This window comes from Rhinoderma darwinii, chromosome 2 (genome assembly GCF_050947455.1).
Source record: "Rhinoderma darwinii isolate aRhiDar2 chromosome 2, aRhiDar2.hap1, whole genome shotgun sequence".
NCBI lineage: Eukaryota > Metazoa > Chordata > Amphibia > Anura > Rhinodermatidae > Rhinoderma > Rhinoderma darwinii.
In genome coordinates, this window is record NC_134688.1 from 122,755,190 (window position 1) to 122,775,834 (window position 20,645).

Consider the following 20,645-nt stretch of genomic DNA (forward strand, 5'->3'; position numbering starts at 1 on the left):
GCAATGACATCTGTTTCCCGCAGGCCACCGGAGCAGCTGATCGTTGCGGGGTCTGGACCCGCACCGATCATATACTAATGACCTGTCCAGTGGATAGGTCATCAGTTGTCTGGTAGTGAACAAGCCCTTTAAAGAAGATTTCCAATTTCATCAAATAAATGTTCTTTTTAAAATAGAGTTATACAATTTACCAATATACCTTCTGTATAAATTCCTCATGTTTTAAGATCTCTGCTTGCAGCCATTTAATGCGAATTTTCATTGTTTACTTCTAGTGGATAAAAAAAAACAAAAAAAAAACGGATGGACATCCTCCACCTGGTCAGACCAGCTGTGAATTTACAGATTCAATGGCATTTGCGTGACACTTTTTTTCTCTTAGGTTTGAGTGAGTATACACCAAAAACTGATAAAGATCAAATATATGGTGGATTGTAAGAATATATCACCGCCTGCTTACTGGCAGACTTGTGCTGCTGAAATAACACAACAACTTAAGACGTTGGCATATTCTTTATTGTTCAGAAGCGGGATCTCACAAAAATCATTACAAAGCTTTTATCATATATACATGTAAAAAAATAATGTTTGATAACTGCACTTTTCCTTTTTGTTACAGCCATCATTATTCTATGTCTTTACATTCAACCTCCACAATGGTTTACAATGTTCCAAACATCCGGAGTTGAAACCCTTTGATTATTTCTTGTTACCTCCCGCTGTTTTCACTCCGTTCCCGGCAGCGTTTCCAATTTGCAAGTAAATTGCCTTTTTTTCCTCCCATAGGCTGACATTGTACTGTCCAGGAAAGAAATGACTTGAAAGCGGAGTCACTGAAACATAGTGAATAGTTCATAGCAAACCAAATGTTAGCTGCCGATGGTTTCCTTGTAGATGCAACGTTTACTAGTGACATATACATACAGATATTACTCGTGATTTCTTATAGTGCAGGTTATCGTTTGTTACAAAGCAATAAATAAGGAATCAAGGTCAGAAGTTAATAAGAAGCCGCACACAGATAACATGCAGCTGTGTGTCGCTTGCTCCTGACCCTCAGGATTCATAGAAGTTCTTTCGATTCTCCCGTCACCAAAATCCTCGATACTGTATATTGTAGAAAGACATTCCAAACTTCTATTATACAGAGGACTGCGTATCCCTAAATACAATCTAGTAACCTCAACGTGCTGTTCATGACATCCCCCCACCATCTTCTACATTCATAAATCCTGCGCTGTCAAGGACGCCCTGCGGTTGCCCCAATCTTCTAACCACATTGTGCTTGTTGCTCAAATTGACATAAAAAAGCTTCATGTGACATCTCTCCATGTACAAGACAAGAAGCCATAAACAGGTTTGTCTTCTGAATTATTTCTTTGCAGCCTGAGTCTATCCAATGAAGTCTTGTATTTGATTATTATTAGTTGTGGGTTATTTTATTCATATTAAGATAAAACCAATATCTGTAATCTATATGATGATTTTATTTAGGGATATTCCCATCTGATAATGTTTTGGCATATTGCTTGGATATGTCATAATATTATAAGTGGGGGCCCAACTTCTGGGACCCCTGTTTATCCTAAGAATGAAGGGTCTGAGGTCCAGCCAGCTTTTCTCACGCCCAGTAGTGCCCCCGCTGTGCAGGGATCAATTCAGCTATACACACAGCCACGTTTTATGGCCACGTTTCCACTATGAAGCAATTGTGTTCTGTTGTCTGTATTTTCTGGAATCTGAATAGTCGGCCTATTTTGGTCTATATTTACATTCATATTTGATATATATTTGTAGTTAACCCATGGAGAAAACACGTCAGAAATAGCCCTGACAGGACACAGCGTAAAAAAAATCAATGCAGACAGAATTTGGTGGTTAATACGGAAAAAACAATCCATATTCTGTGCCTGTATTTATCTCTATGTTTAATACACATTCATGCACACTGGCACGGAGCCTGTACGCTTCTTTTTAGTAGCCTCAGTGCACTGCTGTACAGGCTGTTGGACTCCACAGGGATATTCCATCCCTGGATACAATGCTTAGCTTTTTTTTAATGTCGGATCTAGGTGACGTATGACATTGGAAGCAGGCAGAGGTACAGTAAAGGGCATCTCTATGGCAGCCCTATAGAAAGCGAAGCCACAGTATGGCCATGTGCATGAGTCCTAGGACCTGATTTGTGGAAGTGGTCTGGTATTTATAGTAATTGAGCTAATTATTGCCGGCAGAAATCTCAGCTCCTCTTCTGTGTGTTTTGTTGCCGTCATCTGTTAGCAGGTTTTATTTTTGATCTGGTCTGTAAACTGTTGGTTAATGGCCTTAGTGGCCCTTCAGGTCTGTTCTTGTTTCTGTGATTGCAGTTAGAATTGCTACACAGTAAAAAAACATTCATTTGTGACTTATATTATAAAGAAAGTGTGGTTAAAAAAAATATGTATGACCCGGTCTGCAGGAGACAATGCTGGTTCTCCATGCTCTTGTGGGTATTCAGCATTGTCGTACTCCTAGAAGATAAGTGCTGGTATTATGTATTGATTCATTTTACTAGGCCCTTCTGCCTGCATAAGGAAGATAGTGACTGACATGCAGAGAGTGGATAGTGAAGTATATTCATTTTTTCTTTTACTACTGCGGATCTAGAGGGGGATGGGCAGGCAGGGCACATGTGATACCCCTGCAAGAGTATTGCTTTAAAGAGAATCTGTCAGCGTTCAGTAAAAATCCCTTTTTCTTCAGCAGCTTTTTATTCATGAGGCTAGCCCCGCCCACCGGCCGCTGATTGACAACTTTTTCCCCATACTGTGCATCGGGAGAAAGCTGCAAATCAGATGCGGGTGGGCGGAGCTGGTTAAAGCTCATGAATATTAAGGCCTCTACTGCAGCGGTCCCCAACCTTTTTTTTAACCTGGGACCAGTTTCGTGCAAGACAGTTTTTCCATGAACCAGCGGTTTGGGGGGGTGTCAGTTCACACATTGCGTAAATACTGCGGATTTTCCGCAATGGAATTCGGTGTGCAAAAATCTGCAGCATAATACAGTAGCAGCAAAGTGGATGCAAGAGAAGAAATCTCATCCACACGCCGCGTAAATGGTGAGCGGAAAAAACGCTCAGAAATTGACATGCAGTGCAGAGTTTTATTCCGCAGCATGTCAATAGTATTTGCATAAACGCTGCTTATTTGTTGAGGGTTTTCCAATTCGAATTCAATGGGAAGGTAAAATCCACAACGAATAGCAGTTGTTGGGTTTCTTGCGGCAGAATCACAGTGACTCCGCCGCAAAAAACGCAACTCATAAAAAAAAATCTTATACTTACCCAGAAGTCTGTTTCTTCCTCTAGGCCGGCCTCCTGGGACGACGCCTGATCCCATGTGACCACAATCACAGGCTTCTGGGATAAGACGTCATCCCAGGAGGCCGGCCTGTTAGCAGCCCGGCTGAATCCTCAGCAGTTTTCCACAGCGGACATTCTGGGCGAAAAACTGCACCACAATTTGGTGCGTTTTTTTGTCTGGAATTTTCTGCGCCCACTGGAGCGGATATGAGATACCGCGGCCCGGTATTTGTCCGAAGCCCGGTGATTGGACATCACTGCTCTACTGTACCTCTATGCCTAAAATTGAGGCAAGCTCCATCAGATGCCGTATGTACAGATGTATTCTTCCATAGAAGCATTGCTCTCGGGAAAGAATAGCTCCATACACACGGCATCCAGCGGAGCCTGCCCAGCAGCACACGGAGGCCATGTGGCTCTGTACTAGGGAGTGCACTGCTGTATAGACTGAACAACGTGTGCATGAGGCGTCCGTTATATAATGATAGAAACGCCATCGTGTTTACTGTGGTAACTATGGTATATTGATTCTCAGCAGAACTGCCTCACTACGCCAGTAATAAGTTTCACGTTGCTATTTATTGTCTATTCTTATTGTAAAATCCTTTTACTTTCTGAAATAATCATATTGCGGTTTCTGAGCCCAGCACTGGCGTCTCTATCAGGAAGTTTATACCTTAGTATATAAGGTTTATAGCTTTCCCATACTGTGAGAGACAGGGAGCCAGTACTATATGTGCTTTCCACTTGTAAGGTGAAGCCCACGGTACATGAAATGCCGTGCAGCAGAGAACATTGCTCTATAGGAGCTCAGCCAAATTGTAAGATAATCAGCAGAATTGTGACTGCTGCTCCGGACTATAATACAGGCTGCAACTTATTCACATAAAATGGGAATGCCTTTGCTTTACTTATTTTGTACTGATCCTATGTGTAAACTGTAAAATGGTGTTCAAAGATGAAGCTATACTTTAAACAGGTTGCTCATTTCCTCATTGACATAAAGTGAGCAGTTGACGCCTTACAGCAGAGGTTTTGTGCGTTTAATACAATGCCCGATACTGGTGAAGTGCCTGTCATATGATTTAGGATGGAATATCATCTATTAAACTTGCAGGCTGTATATTCCGCTTACAAAACGGGTCATTTTTCTCACTTGGTATACAGTACAGGAACAGAACGTATATCTCACCCGGCTATTACTACACTCATAAGGAGCCAATAACGTCTACAAATACAGCCCCTCAAGAGCTTTCAACCCAAACCTGCCTAATAGACAACGCTGTATCGGAAATACCCGTCATTGTTTATAATGGCCATTCTGAAGAAGGACACTGGTTATTCACTGTTCACCATCTAATCAATGGGACGACAAGTTCTTCTTTCAAATGTTCTGTTTCAAGTGGCATATAGTGAGGGTGGTAAACCGCTGTGGTATAAAAAAACTGAAAGGGATTGTCCAATATTAGAAAAAGGGTCTCCAATTTTTTTTATTTCTTTTTACCAGAAACAGTTCGACTCCTCTCCATGGACTGTCTGGTATTGCAGCTCAGCCCAATTCACTTGAATGTTTCTGGATAAAAACAGATCCTTTTTTTTTTAAGAATCCTTGACAACCCGTTTAACCCTTTATAGGAGCTAGTGAGATCCTTTACATAGATACGGCATATTACCATCTGATTTATGGTAATGTAACAAACACTGCAGTCATTCTGTGGTAATAAAGCCACACCATCTCGATATATGTAACAGATGTAAACGTAAACTTTGTGTTTGGTATTGGCCAATCTTGCACCAGATCACAGTAAACCCAGTACATCCCTCTCCCCGGGCACTACTACTTTACCACTACCAGCAATAGGTTATAGGTCAGATGTAACTTACGTGTGCAGGAAATGTGAAAATAAAATAACTAGATCCCAGAGCTGAATGAAAGTGATCCTATCGCATGCATTAACTGGAGACTGGCGTTCTTGTAGAGTAATTCGATATTTCTAACCATGGAGTTTATTACTCGAGTCGTTGAGCTGCGCTGCGGGTGAAGTGCACTTTCGTGTTTTGCATTAAGGAAAAGTAATAAACTATAACTTAACTTGTGTACTCACTTCCATCTGTTTTATAATGTCAGAAGCTTCTATAGCGATACGATTGAGTCAAGGACCCAAGTACAATTCATATTCGGGATACTAATTATTTCGACAGTTACATTATATCCTCAGTATTCTGTTACAAAACAACCCAGTGAACTATAGGACATTGTAACAAAATGTACATAAAGTTAAAACTTGTCATTCCAAGAATGAAAGCAGCAATTAGTGTTCGGGATTGCAAATAATGGCGAGTGCTATAGAAATAAATACAGTGCAACGTGACCTGAAGTGCACAGAACCAGCAAAGACATTCTGGTCCGCTGAACGCTAATAATCCGTACACGGAACGGTGTTTGCTCTTCTGTTCCATCACTGTGTACAGTCATTTACTATGATGGAAAGTGGAGCACTGACTGATCTGTAGTACGTAGGGGCTGAATATATACAGTTTGTGTAGACTTTAACTTTTTGTGCAAATTTCGCGTCTTGCTCCCTCTTTGTGGAATGTGATAGGCTGCTGCTTTCCATCATTCATCTCCTTAGAGGAGATCCCGGGGCAACATTTTTTTTTCTCGCCATTTTTCTCCTTGGCCTTTAGAAAACACGGTTTTACAGTCAGATTACACATGTGCAGTAGTTTCATAGAAATAAGGTTTGTCTGGTTGTGGTTACATCTACCAGTGCTTGAACAGTGAAGCTCACTTTCACCAGACCCTTTTCTTCTAGTATGTGATGTGGTAAACAAAGTTTCTCCTGCAAAAAAGTAAAGCAGAATAAATAAGGTAAGTAACTGCTCCAAAATGTCACAATTCATCTCTTTAATACTTTACCTGTAGATTATGTGATCTGGTGAAATGCACAAAACTTAGTAAACAATTTAAAGCAGTTTTCTGGTGATGGATGGATATATATATATTTATTGAGTTGTTACTGCTTCGCTGCAATGATTAGCGGCTATTATCTTCAGCATTGCATATGTGGGTGCATTTCTGATCAGTGACTGCAGCTCAGCTGCATAGTCTAGAGAACTCATTCTCTGTCCCACCCCCATACTTTACACTGCAGGTATGTATGTTTAGAGTAGCTGCTGTATAATCCCACCTAGAAAGTAAGTCTATAGACAGCTGATTTCCATTACAACAAGGATAGAATGATTATAAATGACAAGCAACTATGCTACCAGTGAGAAAAAGAAAATTCTCTGGTAACTGCTCAATATACAGAGACATTGGCAACTGGAGATCAACTTTAGCGTTTCCACTTGTAAGTATTTATTAGGAAGGCTTATTATGTTGCTGTACTGTTTTGCAAACCAGCAGTCCATCTATGTTTTTATGACTGCTTAGCAACAGAGGCCGTGGCAAAGGGACATTCAGTAGTTACCATATAAGACTATGTTCACAACACTTCTTTTTTTGCCCACGTTCGATGTACATGTTGAGGAAAGCTGCCAACGTATACGTTACACCCAGGCGGTGACAGATGTCTCACAGTGCCATCTGTCACCATAAAGTTTAGTGGTATCCGTTCCACATGCCAACCCATGTTAAGAAAAGTCTAATACCGTGCTGTATACATTATTTTTTGGGATCCGTCAGGATGGAATAGCTTAGTCTACTACACTACTCCTTCTTTTAAATTTTTTATTTTTTTTTAAAAAGATACACTATTGGCCTTTGTCAGGCTAATAGAGCCCTATGTACACATTTAGGGTGTATGCTTGAAGTTTTCCCTGGCACACATAGGGCAAAAATGTTATGTGAACAGGGCCTAAGGAAAAAAGCAGGGACAATTTTAGTGAAAATACAACCTGTAGCAAAATTCTAAGTGGAGCGTTAAGGCCGGGTTCCCTCGTAGCGTAAACACTGCGGAATTTCCTCAACTGAATGATGTGCGGAAATTCCGCAGCATTTATAGTAGCTACAAAGTAGATGAGATTTATAAAAGTCAGCACTGGGCTGACTTTTCATTGGGTACAAACTGTATTCTGCAGATGATTTGCACCTAAATGGAAGGGGGTCCGCTGTGCTGGGGGAGAGAATTCTAGCTGGGGTGGCGGAGTATTTAAACAATGGCTGAGGGAAGTCAATGTAGAAAATAAAGGGGTAGTCAGGTTAGAGAGGGGTCAGACTATATTGGTGGAGGGGAGAAACAGACTGTGGAGAGAGGACTAGACAACAGGATAAGGAGATCCTTTTGTTACAAAACAGCATTGAAGATAAATGTACCCACAACATTTCAAAAATATCAAATTAAATTGGAAAGCAAGTTAAAGTGTATGTTCACAAATGCCCGAAGTCTAGCAAGCAAAATGTCGGAGCTGGAGGTCTTGGTACTGGAGGAACATATAGATATAGTTGGTGTTGCTGAAACATGGCTGGACTCTTCACATGATTGGGCTGTAAATCTACAGGGTTTTACACTTTTTCGGAAAGACAGGACAAATAGGAAAGGCGGTGGTGTATGTCTGTATGTGAGAAGTGATATGAAGGCGAGTGTGAAAGAGACATTAGAGGGTGAAGACTGTGAGGAGATTGAAAATTTGTGGGTGGAATTACAAAGGGAGGTAAACACTGAAAAAATTACTTTTGGTGTAATCTATAGACCGCCCAATATAACTGAGGAGATGGAAGGTCAGCTATATAAACAGATGGCGCGGGCTGCACAGGCGGGTACTGTAGTAATAATGGGAGATTTTAATTACCGGGATATTAATTTGTATCATGGTTCGGCTTCAACTGCAAATGGGAGAAATTTCCTCAACCTGTTCCAGGAACATTTTGTTGGCCAGTTTGTGGAAAACCCGACTAGAGGTGAAGCTCTGTTGGATCTGGTCATTTCTAATAATGCAGATCTTGTTGGGAATGTCAATGTTCGTGAAAACCTCGGTAACAGTGATCACAATATAATTACATTTTACCTATACTGTAAAAAACAAACACAGGCTGGGAGGGCAAAAACACTTAATTTTAAGAAGACCAATTCCCCCAGGATGAGGGCTGCAATTCAGGATATAGACTGGGAAGAACTAATGTCAAATAATGGTACAAATGATAAATGGGAGATCTTAAAATCCACTTTGGGTAATTATAGTGCAAAATTTATTCCTATAGGTAACAAGTATAAACGAGAAAAATTAACCCCTTAACGATGAGCAACAGATATATCCGTCACTCTGATCAGGTGGGTACTGCCAGTGTACCCACGCGATCAACAGCAGGAGCATGGCTGTTATTCAAAGCCTGGCTCCTGCCACAACTGCCGGAATCGAAGCGCACTCCGATTCCGGCAGTTTAACCCATTAGATGCCGCTGTCAATAGCGACAGCGGCATCTAATGTGTTTGACAGAGGGAGGGTCTCCATGACAGCCTGGGGCCTAAGAAAGGCCCCCAGGTCTGCCTTCAGCAACTGCCTACTAAGCCATGCCAGAGGCATCTAAAAAAAAAACACGCAAAAAACAATGGCAAAAATTCTTTTTTTTCTCGCATTCCTACCATAAAAAATAAAAGGAAAAGTTAATCAATAAGTTCCATGTACCCCAAAATACTACCAATAAAAACTACACCTTGTCCCGCAAAAAAACAAGCCCACATATGGCTACATTGACAGAAAAGTAAAGAAGTTACGGCTCTTGGAACGCGGCGATGCAAAAACAAGAAATTTTTTAATAAAAAAAAAAAAAAGGGTTTTTACTTTGCAAACGTAGGAAAACCTAAAACCTTTACATATTTGGTATCCCTGTAATCGTTCTGACCCATAGAGTAAATGTAACATGTTATTTATGCTGCATAGTGAACTGCGTAAATTTATAACGTGAGTAACAATGCTGGAATAGCTGTTTGTTTTCAATTCTTTCGTATAATAAAGTTAATAAAAGTTAATTAATATATTATATTCACCCAAAAATGGTGCAATTAGAAGATACAACTCGTTCCGCAAAAAAAAAAAGCCCTTATACAGCTATGTCGACGGAATAAAAAAATAAGTTATGACTCTTAAAATGCAACAGTGAAAAAACAAAAAATAATCCTTGGTCAACGTGCAAAATGGCCTGGTCATTAAGGGGTTAAACCCCACATGGCTTACACCTTCTGTAAAAAGGTCAATATATGACAAAAAAGAAAGATCGCAAAACAATTCCCAAAAATTCTTCAAGTATATACAAAGCCAAGGTCTGAACATGTAGGACCCCTAAATAGTGGTAATGGGGAGTTGGTCACAGGGATCAAGAGAAGGCAGAGTTACTAAATGGGCTCTTTAGCTCTGTATATACAACAGAAGAAAGAGCAGCTGATATAGCCGGTGCCAGTGCTGTTAATATATCAGTTGATATACTGAATTGGATGAATGTAGATATGGTCCAGGCTGAGTTAAATGAAATAAATGGGCACAAGGCCCCGGGACCAGATGGGTTACACCCTAGAGTTCTTAAGGAGCTTAGTTCAGTTATTTCAGTCGCCCTCTTCATAATATTTAGAGATTCTCTAGTAACTGGTATAGTGCCAAGGGACTGGCGCAGGGCAAATGTGGTGCCTATTTTCCAAAAGGGCTCTAGGTCTTCCCCGGGTAATTATAGACCAGTAAGCCTAACATCCATTGTGGGGAAAATTTTTGAGGGTCTCTTAAGGGACAATATACAGGAGTATGAGACAGAAAATAGTATTATAAGTGACAGCCAGCACAGTTTTACTAAGGACAGAAGTTTTCAAACCAACCTGATTTGTTTTTATGAAGAGATGAGTAGAAACCTAGACAGAGGTCTATAGGTTTAGAAAGTATCGTTTGTAATTGGATTGAAAATTACTGTATCCAGAGAGTTGTCGTCAATGATTCCTACTCTGAATGGTCCCCGGTTATAAGTGGTGTACCCCAGGGTTCTGTGCTGGGACCACTATTATTCAACTTATTTATTAATGATATAGAGGATGGGATTAATAGCACTATTTCTATTTTTGCAGGTGACATCAAGCTCTGTAGTATTGTTCAGTCTATCGAAGATGTTCATAAATTACAATCTGATTTCGACACACTGAGTGTTTAAGCATCCACTTGGCAAATGAAGTTTAATGTAGATAAATGTAAAGTTATGCATCTGGGTACCAACAATCTGCATGCATCATTTGTCCTAGGGGGAGCTACACTGGGGGAGTCACTTGTTGAGAAGGTTCTTGGTGTACTTGTAGATCATAAACTAAATAACAGCATGCAATGTCAATCAGCTGCTTCTAAAGGCAGCAAGATTTTGTCGTGTATTAAAAGAGGCATGGACTCGTGGGACAGGGATGTAATATTACCACTTTACAAAGCATTAGTGAGGCCTTATCTAGAATATGCAGTTCAGTTCTGGGCTCCAGTTCATAGAAAGGATGCCCTGGAGTTGGAAAAAATACAAAGAGCAATGAAGCTAATAAGGGGCATGGAGAATCTAAGTTATGAGGAAAGATTAAAATAATTAAACCTATTTAGCCTTGAAAAGAGACGACTAAGGGGGGACATGATTAACTTCTATAAATCTATGACTGGCACATACAAAAAATATGGTGAAATCCTGTTCCATGTAAAACCCCCTCAAAAGACAAGGGGGCACTCTCTCCATCTGGAAAAAGAATGGTTCAACCTGCAGAGGCGACAAGCCTTCTTTACTGTGAGAACTGTGAATCTATGGAATAGCCTACCACAGGAGCTGGTCACAGCAGGGACAGTAGATGGCTTTAAAAAAGGCTTAAAAAATTTCCTAGGATGAAAAAATATTAGCTCCTATGTCAATGTGTAGAATTCTTGTTTGAATGTTGATCCAGTTGGATTAAACCTTCCTCTGCATCAATGGGGTAAAACAAAGTTCTATAATTTCTCCTATCCCTTGGTTGAACTTGATGTACATATGTCTTTTTGTTGACCGTACTCACTATGTAACTATATGTAACTTAAATAGTGCTATTAAAAAATACAACTCCTCCCACAAAAAAGTCCACATACAGCAATGTAGACGAAATTTTTTTAAATGTTACGGGTCCTGAACAACACACAAACCAATTCATTTTCATTTTTTTTTTTTAAGTATTTTTATTGTGCAAAAGTAGTAAAACCCTTACAGTGAGATTAACATAGCGGCTGTGCAAGGTATTGCAGCGTTCTCTTACTCAAGTGAAAGGGACAGTGCTGCAAAACCTTGCACAGCCGCTACGCAGGAAACTGCGTGTGTAAGTTTGAACAAAAATGAAATCCATGTAAACAACAAAGAGGCTGCGGCCCCTGATTGGTGGGGGTGCCGAGAGATAGGATAGACCATCAATTTTAAAATCCCGGACGATTCCTTTTATCTCCTCCCAGAGGTCTAAAATAAATTGTTTAGAGGGCTATAAACAGGGAGAAATTAAAAGTGCATATTGATTTTTCTGTTCCACACAAGCTCACACATAAGACCATTTGTGAGGTCATTGTCTCTTCCAGGGCAAGGAAGAGGTTTTTTTTTTTAACGGATAGTGGTGTGCATTCATTTGTTACTATTTCCCAATAGTTTTGTCCATACACTATATGGACAAAATTATTGGGACACCTACACATTACACCTACAGGACCTTTTTTGACATCCCATTCTAAATCCATAGGCATTAATATGGAGTTGGTCCCCCCACCCCTTTGCAGCTAAAACAGCTTCTGCTTTTTTGGGAATGCTTTTTACAAGATTTTGGAGTGTGTCTGTGGGTATTTTTGCCCATTCATCCATAAGACAATTTGTGAGGTCAGACACTGATGGTGGATGAGAGGGACTGGCTCGCAATCTCCATTCTAGTTCAACCCAAAGGTATTCGATAGGGTTCAGGTCAGGGCTCTGTGTGGGCCAGTCAAGTACTTCGACACCAAGCTCACCCAACCATGTCTTTATGGACTTTGCTTTGTGCAGAAAAGGGCCTTCCTCGAACCGTTCCCTCAAAGTTGGAAGCATACAAATGTTTTGGCATGCTGAAGCATTAAGATTTCCCTGCACTGGAACTAAGGAACCTAGGCCAACCCCTGAGAAGCAACCCCATGTCAGGCAGGAAACCTTCTGGTGGTGTTCACCAAACCCAGACTCGTCCATCAGACTGCCAGATAGAGAAGCATGATTCATCACTCCACAGAGCACGTTTCCACTGCTCCAGAGTCCAGTGGCGGCGTGCTTTACATCCCTACATCCCACGCTTGGAATTGTGCTTGATGATGTTAGGCCTCATGCACACGACCGTAGCCATGTGCACGGCCGTGATTTTCGGGTCGGCCGGCTGCGGACTGTCATTTTCAATGAGTCCAGACCGCAGAAGACGGCCGTAATAAGACATGTCCGTTCTTTCTGCGGTGCGGGCTCCTGGGCCATGCATGGACCGTAAAAACTACGGTCGTGTGCATGGCCCCATAGAAATGAATGGGGCCGCAATTCTCCCGTGGATTTTCGGGGGAATTGCAGAAGCACGTTTGTGTGCATGGGGCCTAAGGCTTGCATGTTGCTGCTCGGTCATGGAAGCCTATGCCATGAAGCTCCCGGGCACAGCTTTTGTCCTGATGTTAATGTCAGAGGAAGTTTGGATCTCTGCGGTTATTCAGAGCGTTGGCAACTTTTACGCACTATGCGCCTGAGCACTCAGTGGCCCCACTCTGTAACTTTATGTGGTCTAAAACTTAATGGATGAGCTACTAAGGTTCCTAAATGCTTGCAACAATACGACTCACAGTTGATTGTAAAATATCTAGGAGGGAAGAAAGTTCATGAACTGACTTGTTGCAACGGTAGTATCCTATTACAGTACCATGCTGAAATTCAGTGAGCAATTTAGAATGACCCATTGTTTCACAAATGTCTGTAAAGACAGACTGAATCGCTAGGTGCTGGATTTTATACACCTGGGGCAATGGGACTGAATGAAACACCTGAATTCAATGAATAAGTGGTGTGTCCCAATAGTTTTGTCCATATAGCGTATGTTCCATTGAGCTAAAGGGCTTAGTTAGTATGGTCATTTTTTCTATCCAAAATAGAAGAATCCAAATGGTATCTAAGCCTTTGTTCATATCTGCGTTGGAGGCTCCGTCACAGTTCTGGTTATCAGTGGCGGGGAAAAAATAATGCTGTATGCTGCGCTATTTCTTTTGGTCAAACGACAGACACCATTACGGTAACCTGACAGAACCCATTAAAGTAAATGGGCACTATTGGGCGCCGTTTGTGTCTGTGATGCAATATCTACAGCACTTCCGTTTTTTTTTTGTTCTTTTGTTAGTGCAGATCTGAACAAAGCCTTAAATAAAAAGCTGAACTAAGGTGTCATGTGTAAATTATTTGCTAAAATGATCCATGAACTGATGCATAGCAAAAATTGTCCATCCACCTGAGCAAGTACAGTACACAAATGTTGACATGGGCTGAAACATAGGGGATCATAGCGTGGTGCCCTTTCTATGATGTTTGTATGCCCGAAAAGGGCATATATACAGGGTATGTGTTCAGGGGACAACCCCTATAAGAGATGAACCAGGAGCAAATGTTAATATCAGTAATAATTGTTCACTCTTTCCATTACTCTCCATATTTTCGTGTTTCATATAATAATATACAGAATATTTGTGTTACTGCCATCGTCACGAGGCAGATCTATTCATAGCACAGCTATTGTTCTAACTTTTAGGTTTTACACAAAATCTCCACCAATTTGGAATAAATTGTCACTTATCTCCTGCTTGAAAGAGACTGAAATGTTTAACTGTCCAAACTAGACTTGCCCTTCAAGATGCCGTATGAGATCTGTGCTGGAAATCTCTCCATCTAATTACATTTCTGTCAGCCTGGAGTGTGACGAATGCCGTCCGTGTGGTCTCAAGCATTCATTTAAGGGTACATCGCCTTCCAGACATCTGGAGAACAAATTCTTCACAGATGGGATTTTTTTTTTCTTAACTCGGTTTTGATAACACATTCAAATTCAGAGAATATTTGGTAATGCAGTGAAAAGTTGTGCTCTCACAAGCAAAACAAACAAGCCCGACATATATATATATCTTTTTTCTAGAGTTGCCCCAGCAATGGTACTTGCATTTAGGAAATTACCAACCCTGTTTTATAAAAGGCCGAAATCACCCCCCCCCCCCATTGGTTATAATGGGAGGAAGAGGCGTTTTTTTTTCCTGGACGGCTTTTGGCCGCTCACGGGAAAAGTCATGTTCTTTATTGCCGCAGTTTCTGCCTCTGACCTCCCTTTGAAATCAATCAGGAGGCAGAAAAAAAACCTGCAGTCCTACTTTCTGAGCATTTTTTGCTGCATTCCTTGCATTACATTCAATGGCCCGTAGGCAAAAACCAGCGAAAAATGAGGAGAAAAAAAGTGCAGACGGTTCAAAATCTGCCTCAAAATTCCTGAAGAAATTCAGAGAAAGATTGATTCTGCCTGCAAAAAACTCTGTGTCAACAGAGCCTTAAGGCCCTTTTACACTGGTCAAATATCGGGCAGACAAGCATTCATAGAATGCTCGTTCTCTGTCCTTGCCCTGTGTAAACCGGGCAGCGATCAGCAAATAAACGAGCAAACACTTGTTCATCTTCTGATCGTATCGTTTTATATAACTGAAATATTATCGTTGTCGGCAGCACATCACCCTGACGCGCTACCGACATGATAACAATGTATGGGGACGAGCGATCGGAGTAACGAGTAACTTTTGACAGGAACAAACGAGCGCTGATCAACGAGCTTTGGCCGGTGTAATAGGGCCTTTACACGTGTGCATTTGCAAAAAAGAGGCGCATGTTATCACAATATGTAAATTGTCTGAATTACCATTACCCCCGTCTCACACATCTCTACAATCTGCATTTTGGAATGTTGTTTATGCAGCACATAACATTACCCATTAGATGTGGATCCAAAAACAGGATGAGGCCCAAAAAAACCTACAAACTATGAATCGGATGACACTTCCTAAGAAATGCATGCAATGATATCTACCACTGCCTAGCATTCCTAGTACTTAAAGTGTTAAACGCGCTGTTCCAAAGCAAATAGAACATCAAATAACAATAATGGTCTTCAATTGAAGTGCCCGTTGTCAGTTCCTTGATCTAGTATTAAAGGCTTTATTGTTAATTAAAAGCCAACGGCAATAATCTTGTCATGAGTAGTGAAGTGTGCATCACTGGGGCTGCCGAATAACAGCAGACCTGTGACCTATCTGTCATCTTCTTTCTTGCATTATGAAAAGGACACTTTTCCCTAGAGTGCTCACCATTCTTATATGCTATAACAAGTGTTCTCCTGGGAGTCAGGAAACAGAAAAGCTGCAGTTACACACCAAAAATGAGGAAACGTGCATTAGGACATATTGGGAATGAAATGCTGCGCACTACATGTTGCATAAGTCTAGAGAGGGGGTCTCTAACACGCGGCCCGCGGGCACTGAGGCTGTCAACTGCGGTCCACCGTACCTCCCTCGTGAGAGGAGAGAGCAGGCTGAAGGAGGAATGCGCCGGCGCTCCTTCATAATGTCATGAAGGAGCGCAGTCCGTTGGTGGTGGGTGAAAAATGGCCACACAGCCCCCTGTGGATATCACCCCACACCCCCCCCCCCCCCCCCCCGTTGTACATAGCACTATACCCCCCCCCCCCTGGGGCATACCTCCCAACTGTCCCGGATTCAGCAGGACAGTCCCGGATTCTGGGTGGTGTCCCGGGTGGCCAGGCGTATGTCCCAGTGTCAACTGTATCTGCATCCTCAGGATGCACATACAGTTGAACCCAATGCTGAAGCAAGGAACTGTCAGCTCCCAGCTTCAGTTCAGAGAGGAGTAGCAGAGGGAGGTCTTCCGCTCGCCGAGGACTCCGTGGGCACAGCGCTACTTTAAGCGCTGTGCCCGGGTAAGCCCCTGAAGTCACTGTCTATATATGGACAGTGATGTCCGTGGCTACTCCTGGTGCGGAATCCCCGTTGCCGATGCTCTGCTTTGGGATTTCACTCCAGAGTAGCCCTTGACGTCACTGTCTATATATGGACAGTGACAACAGGGGTTCCCTCTAGGAGCGGAATACCTGGCCTATGCTCTGGCTGGGGATTCCACTCCTAGAGGGAGTCCCAATGGTGCTATCTACGGGGGATGGTGGTAGCGCTACCTACAAGGGGGTGGTGCTATCTTCAAGGGGGTGTTGCACTACCTTTAGAGGGCAGTGTGGCATCTACAGAGGGCACTGTGTCATTATCTACAGAGGCCACTGTGGCATTATCTAGGAGGGGTATGGCATTACCTATGGGGGTGTGTCATTATCTACAGAGGGCATTGTGGCATTATCTAATTAGGGCAATCTTGACATTCTTGTGTCTGCCAAATACTACCAACTGAGCAGCAACTGCATTTAGCGACACTTAAAGGGGTTTTCTCATCAGAGACATTTATGACATATCTAAAGAATATGCCATAAATGTCAGTTGGATGCTGGTTCCACCTTTGGGACCCGCACCTATCTCTAGGTCCCCTTAAAGCCAGTTCTAGCTTTTAGTGCTCACGCTGCCTCCCGGTCACTTACTGATTTTTTTTCTACATTGACCTCCCTCCTCAGCCCTAGTTTAAACACTCCGCCACCCCAGCTAGAAATCTCTCCCCCAGCACAGCGGACCCCCTTCCATTTAGGTGCAAATCATCTGCAGAATACAGTTTGTACCCCAATGAAAAGTCAGCCCAGTGCTCTAGGAACCCAAAGCCTTCTGCTCTACACCAAGACTTCAGCCATGCATTTAAATCCCTAAGCTCCCGCTGTCTTGTGATGCGCATGGCACAGGCAGTATTCCTGAGAATACAACCTTGGAGGTCCTTCCCTTCAGCTTGTAGCCTAGTTCTTTAAAATTATTCTTAAGGCTCCTCCACCTACCATTTATTCTGTCGTTGGTACCCACATGGACCACAGCAGCTGGATCATCACCAGCCCCTCCCAGCAATTTGTCCACCCGTTCCACCACATGCCGAACCCTGGCACCAGGGAGACAGCAAATCATTCGGTTGAGCTGGTCTTGGCGACAAATTATTCTATCCGTCTTCCTGATTATAGAATCCCCTACGACTATCAATTGTCTTGGCTTACCTGCATTACCATCCCACCGACTACTAACTAGTTCTCCTGGCTGTTAGGGAGATCAGTATCCACTAGGGCTGCCATTTCTGAGACCGACACCCTCGCATCATCACCCAACTTGGGAATTTTGCTTGGAATGTCAGAAACAGGATTGGCCTTCCTTTTCTTGGACCCCTTTCTACTGCCCCTAACTACATTAACCCAGCTACTTGCCTGATCCTGCTCACCCATGTCTATCTTCCTCAGTGTTGCATTTTGCTCCTCCAGATCTCTAATGCGAGCTTCCAGGTGACCAACATGCTCACATCTGCCACAGAGATATTCACCCTGGAACTCCTGCTCCAGTCGTGCATACATATGGCAAACTGTGCAGTGAAGAAAACCTCCAATCTTGCTGTCCATTATCCAGTTACAAAAAAAAACAGCTAACAGTTGTTAATGCAAAAAGAAAAGAAGAGTACTTACTGGGGTTTTAACTCCGGTTTTGTAACTCCACTTGATATACAAACCACTTGTTTTACAAGCCCACTAGAGCAGGCTCTCTAGAGTCCTGAGGGCTACTTTATACCACCTGGGACCAGTTAACCCCTCCCCCTAGTCAGCTGCTCAGCAGGACGTAAGCACTTGTTTTACAAGCCCACTAGTAATATAGTATTATTCTAGTAATGTTGTATTGTTATAGTAATGTAGTATTATAGTAATATAGTATTATTCTATTAATGTTGTACTGTTATAGTAATGTAGTAGTATTATAGTAACGTAGTATTATTCTAGTAATGTTGTATTGTTATAGTAATGTAGTAGTATTATAGTAATGTAGTATTATTATAGTAATATAGTATTATTCTAGTAATGTTGTATTGTTATAGTAATGTAGTATTATTATGGTAATGTAGTAGTGTTATAGTAATGTAGTAGTATTATAGTAATGTAGTATTGTTATAGTAATGTAGTAGTATTGTTATAGTAATATAGTATTATTATAGTAATGTAGTATTGTTATAGTAGTTCAAATAAATAATTGATTAACAATAATTATATTGTATCAAATTTGAAAGTAATGCGGCCCTGTCAACTTCAAATTTTTCAATGTGCGGCCCCTTTACCCGGCCGAGTTTGAGAGCCCTGTTTTAGAGCATACTTTATGGCGACAAGCATGTGGAACAAGGAAAAGACATTATGAATGTAGGGCACCAGTAAATAGGGGCATAGCTAAACTTCTTAAAATTCAGAAAAATAAGCAACATCATTAACAACATATGGAAACGCTGAGGGGAAAGCATCCAAAGTATAAAAATCTGTTTATATCCAGGAAAGTTCATGTAAGCAGAGGGCAGATGTTTCCAGTGAGAACACTCTGTTTTTACTTGACTATAGACTATTGGGATGTAGAATTGACAGTCAATGGAAAAATGTAAAAAAAAACAACAACAACCTGATGCGTTCCTTAGGCTAAGTTCACACAGAGTTTTTTTTACGTGGAAACCGCACCAAAAAAGGCCCGAAAATGCCACCCGTTGATTTCAATGGGAGGCGGGGGCGGTTTTCTCCCGCGAGCGGTAAAACCGCCTCGCGGCAGAAAGAGGCGACATGCCCTATCTTCGGGCGTTTCTGCCTCTGACCTCCCATTGACTTCAATGGGAGGCAGAGAAAGCGTATTTCGCAGCGTTTTATGCCCGCGGCACTCAATGGCCGCAGGCGAAAAACACAGCGATAAACGCCGCGAAAATCAGCGTGCAGGGAGAGGAAAATCTGCCTCAAACTTCCAAACGGAATTTTGAGGCAGAAATTCCGCCTGCAAAATACTCTGTGTGAACATAGCTTTAGTGTATGTTCACACGCAGCGTTTTCAGGCGTATTTCGGGGCGTTTACGCCTCAAAAAATGCCTGAAAAAACGGAAGCTGACCGCCTACAAACATCTGCTCATTGAAATCAATGGGAAAAACAGCATGTAGTTCATACGGGGCATCTTTTTACGCCTCTGTTTCAAAAAACGGAGCGTAAAAAGACGCTCCGTTAAAAGAAGTAGCATGTCACTTCTTGAGGCGTATTTTTGGAGCTGATTTTCCATTGAACACTATGAAAAACGCCTCAAAAAACGCCTGAAAAGAAGCCTCAAAAGAAGCTCCAAATTTCATTTTCAGCTTCAAAAACGCCTGAAAATCAGAGGCTGTTTTCTCTGAAATCAGCTCTGTATTTTCAGAAGTTTTTTGTTAAGCGTGTGAACATACCCTAAGGGTATGTTCACACGACAGCGTCCGTAACGGCTGAAATTACGGGGATGTTTTCAGGAGAAAACATCCCCGTAATTTCAGCCGTAACGGCATGTGCAGGCGCTTGAACGCCGTGTCCATTACGGACGTAATTGGCACTGCTTTTCATTGGAGTCAATGAATAACGGCTCCAATTACGCCCCAAGAAGTGACAGGTCACTTCTTTGACGCGGGCGTCTATTTACGCGCCGTCATTTGACAGCGGCGCGTAAATATACGCCTCGTGTGAACAGACAAACGTCAGCCCATTGCTTTCAATGGGCAGATGTTTGTCAACGCTTTCAAGCCGCATTTTTCTGACGTAATTCGGGGCAAGAACGCCCGAATTACGTCCGTAATTAGTGTGTGTGAACATACCCTAAGGTTATGTGCACACGCTAGCTATCTTTTACGTCTGAAAAGACAGAATGTTTTCAGGAGAAAATAGCTGTGTCGTTTCAGACGTAAGAGCTCCTCCTCGCATTATGCGAGGCGTCTTTGACGCTCGTAAATCTTGAGCTGCTCTTCATTGACTTCAATGAAGAACGGCTCAAATTACGTTGCAAAGAAGTGTCCTGCACTTCTTTGCCGAGGCAGTCATTTTACGCGTCGTCGTTTGACAGCTGTTAAACGACGACGCGTAAATGACAGGTCGTCTGCACAGTACGTCGGCAAACCCATTCAAATGAATGGGCAGATGTTTGCCGACGTATTGTAGCCCTATTTTCAGGCGTAAACGAGGCATATTATGCCTCGATTTACGCCTGAAAATACGGCTACAATACGTCGGCCAACATCTGCCCATTCATTTGAATGGGTTTGCTGACGTACTGTGCCGACAACCAGTAATTTACGCGTCGTCGTTTGCGACGCGT

At 42.2% G+C, this 20,645-nt stretch overlaps 1 protein-coding gene across 3 annotated transcripts in view; it reads right to left on the reverse strand.

Moving 5' to 3' along the window:
• Positions 1 to 5,511: 5,511 nt before the first annotated feature.
• LRCH1 (leucine rich repeats and calponin homology domain containing 1) overlaps positions 5,512 to 20,645 on the reverse strand; it is a 301,867-nt gene continuing 286,733 nt past the window's right edge. For all 3 annotated transcript variants that reach the window (XM_075852250.1, XM_075852251.1, XM_075852249.1), the window contains one exon: positions 5,512 to 6,183. In XM_075852250.1, coding sequence (XP_075708365.1) covers positions 6,070 to 6,183 — 114 coding nt within the window. In that variant the 3' untranslated portion in view covers positions 5,512 to 6,069. The remainder of the gene's footprint in view (positions 6,184 to 20,645) is intronic.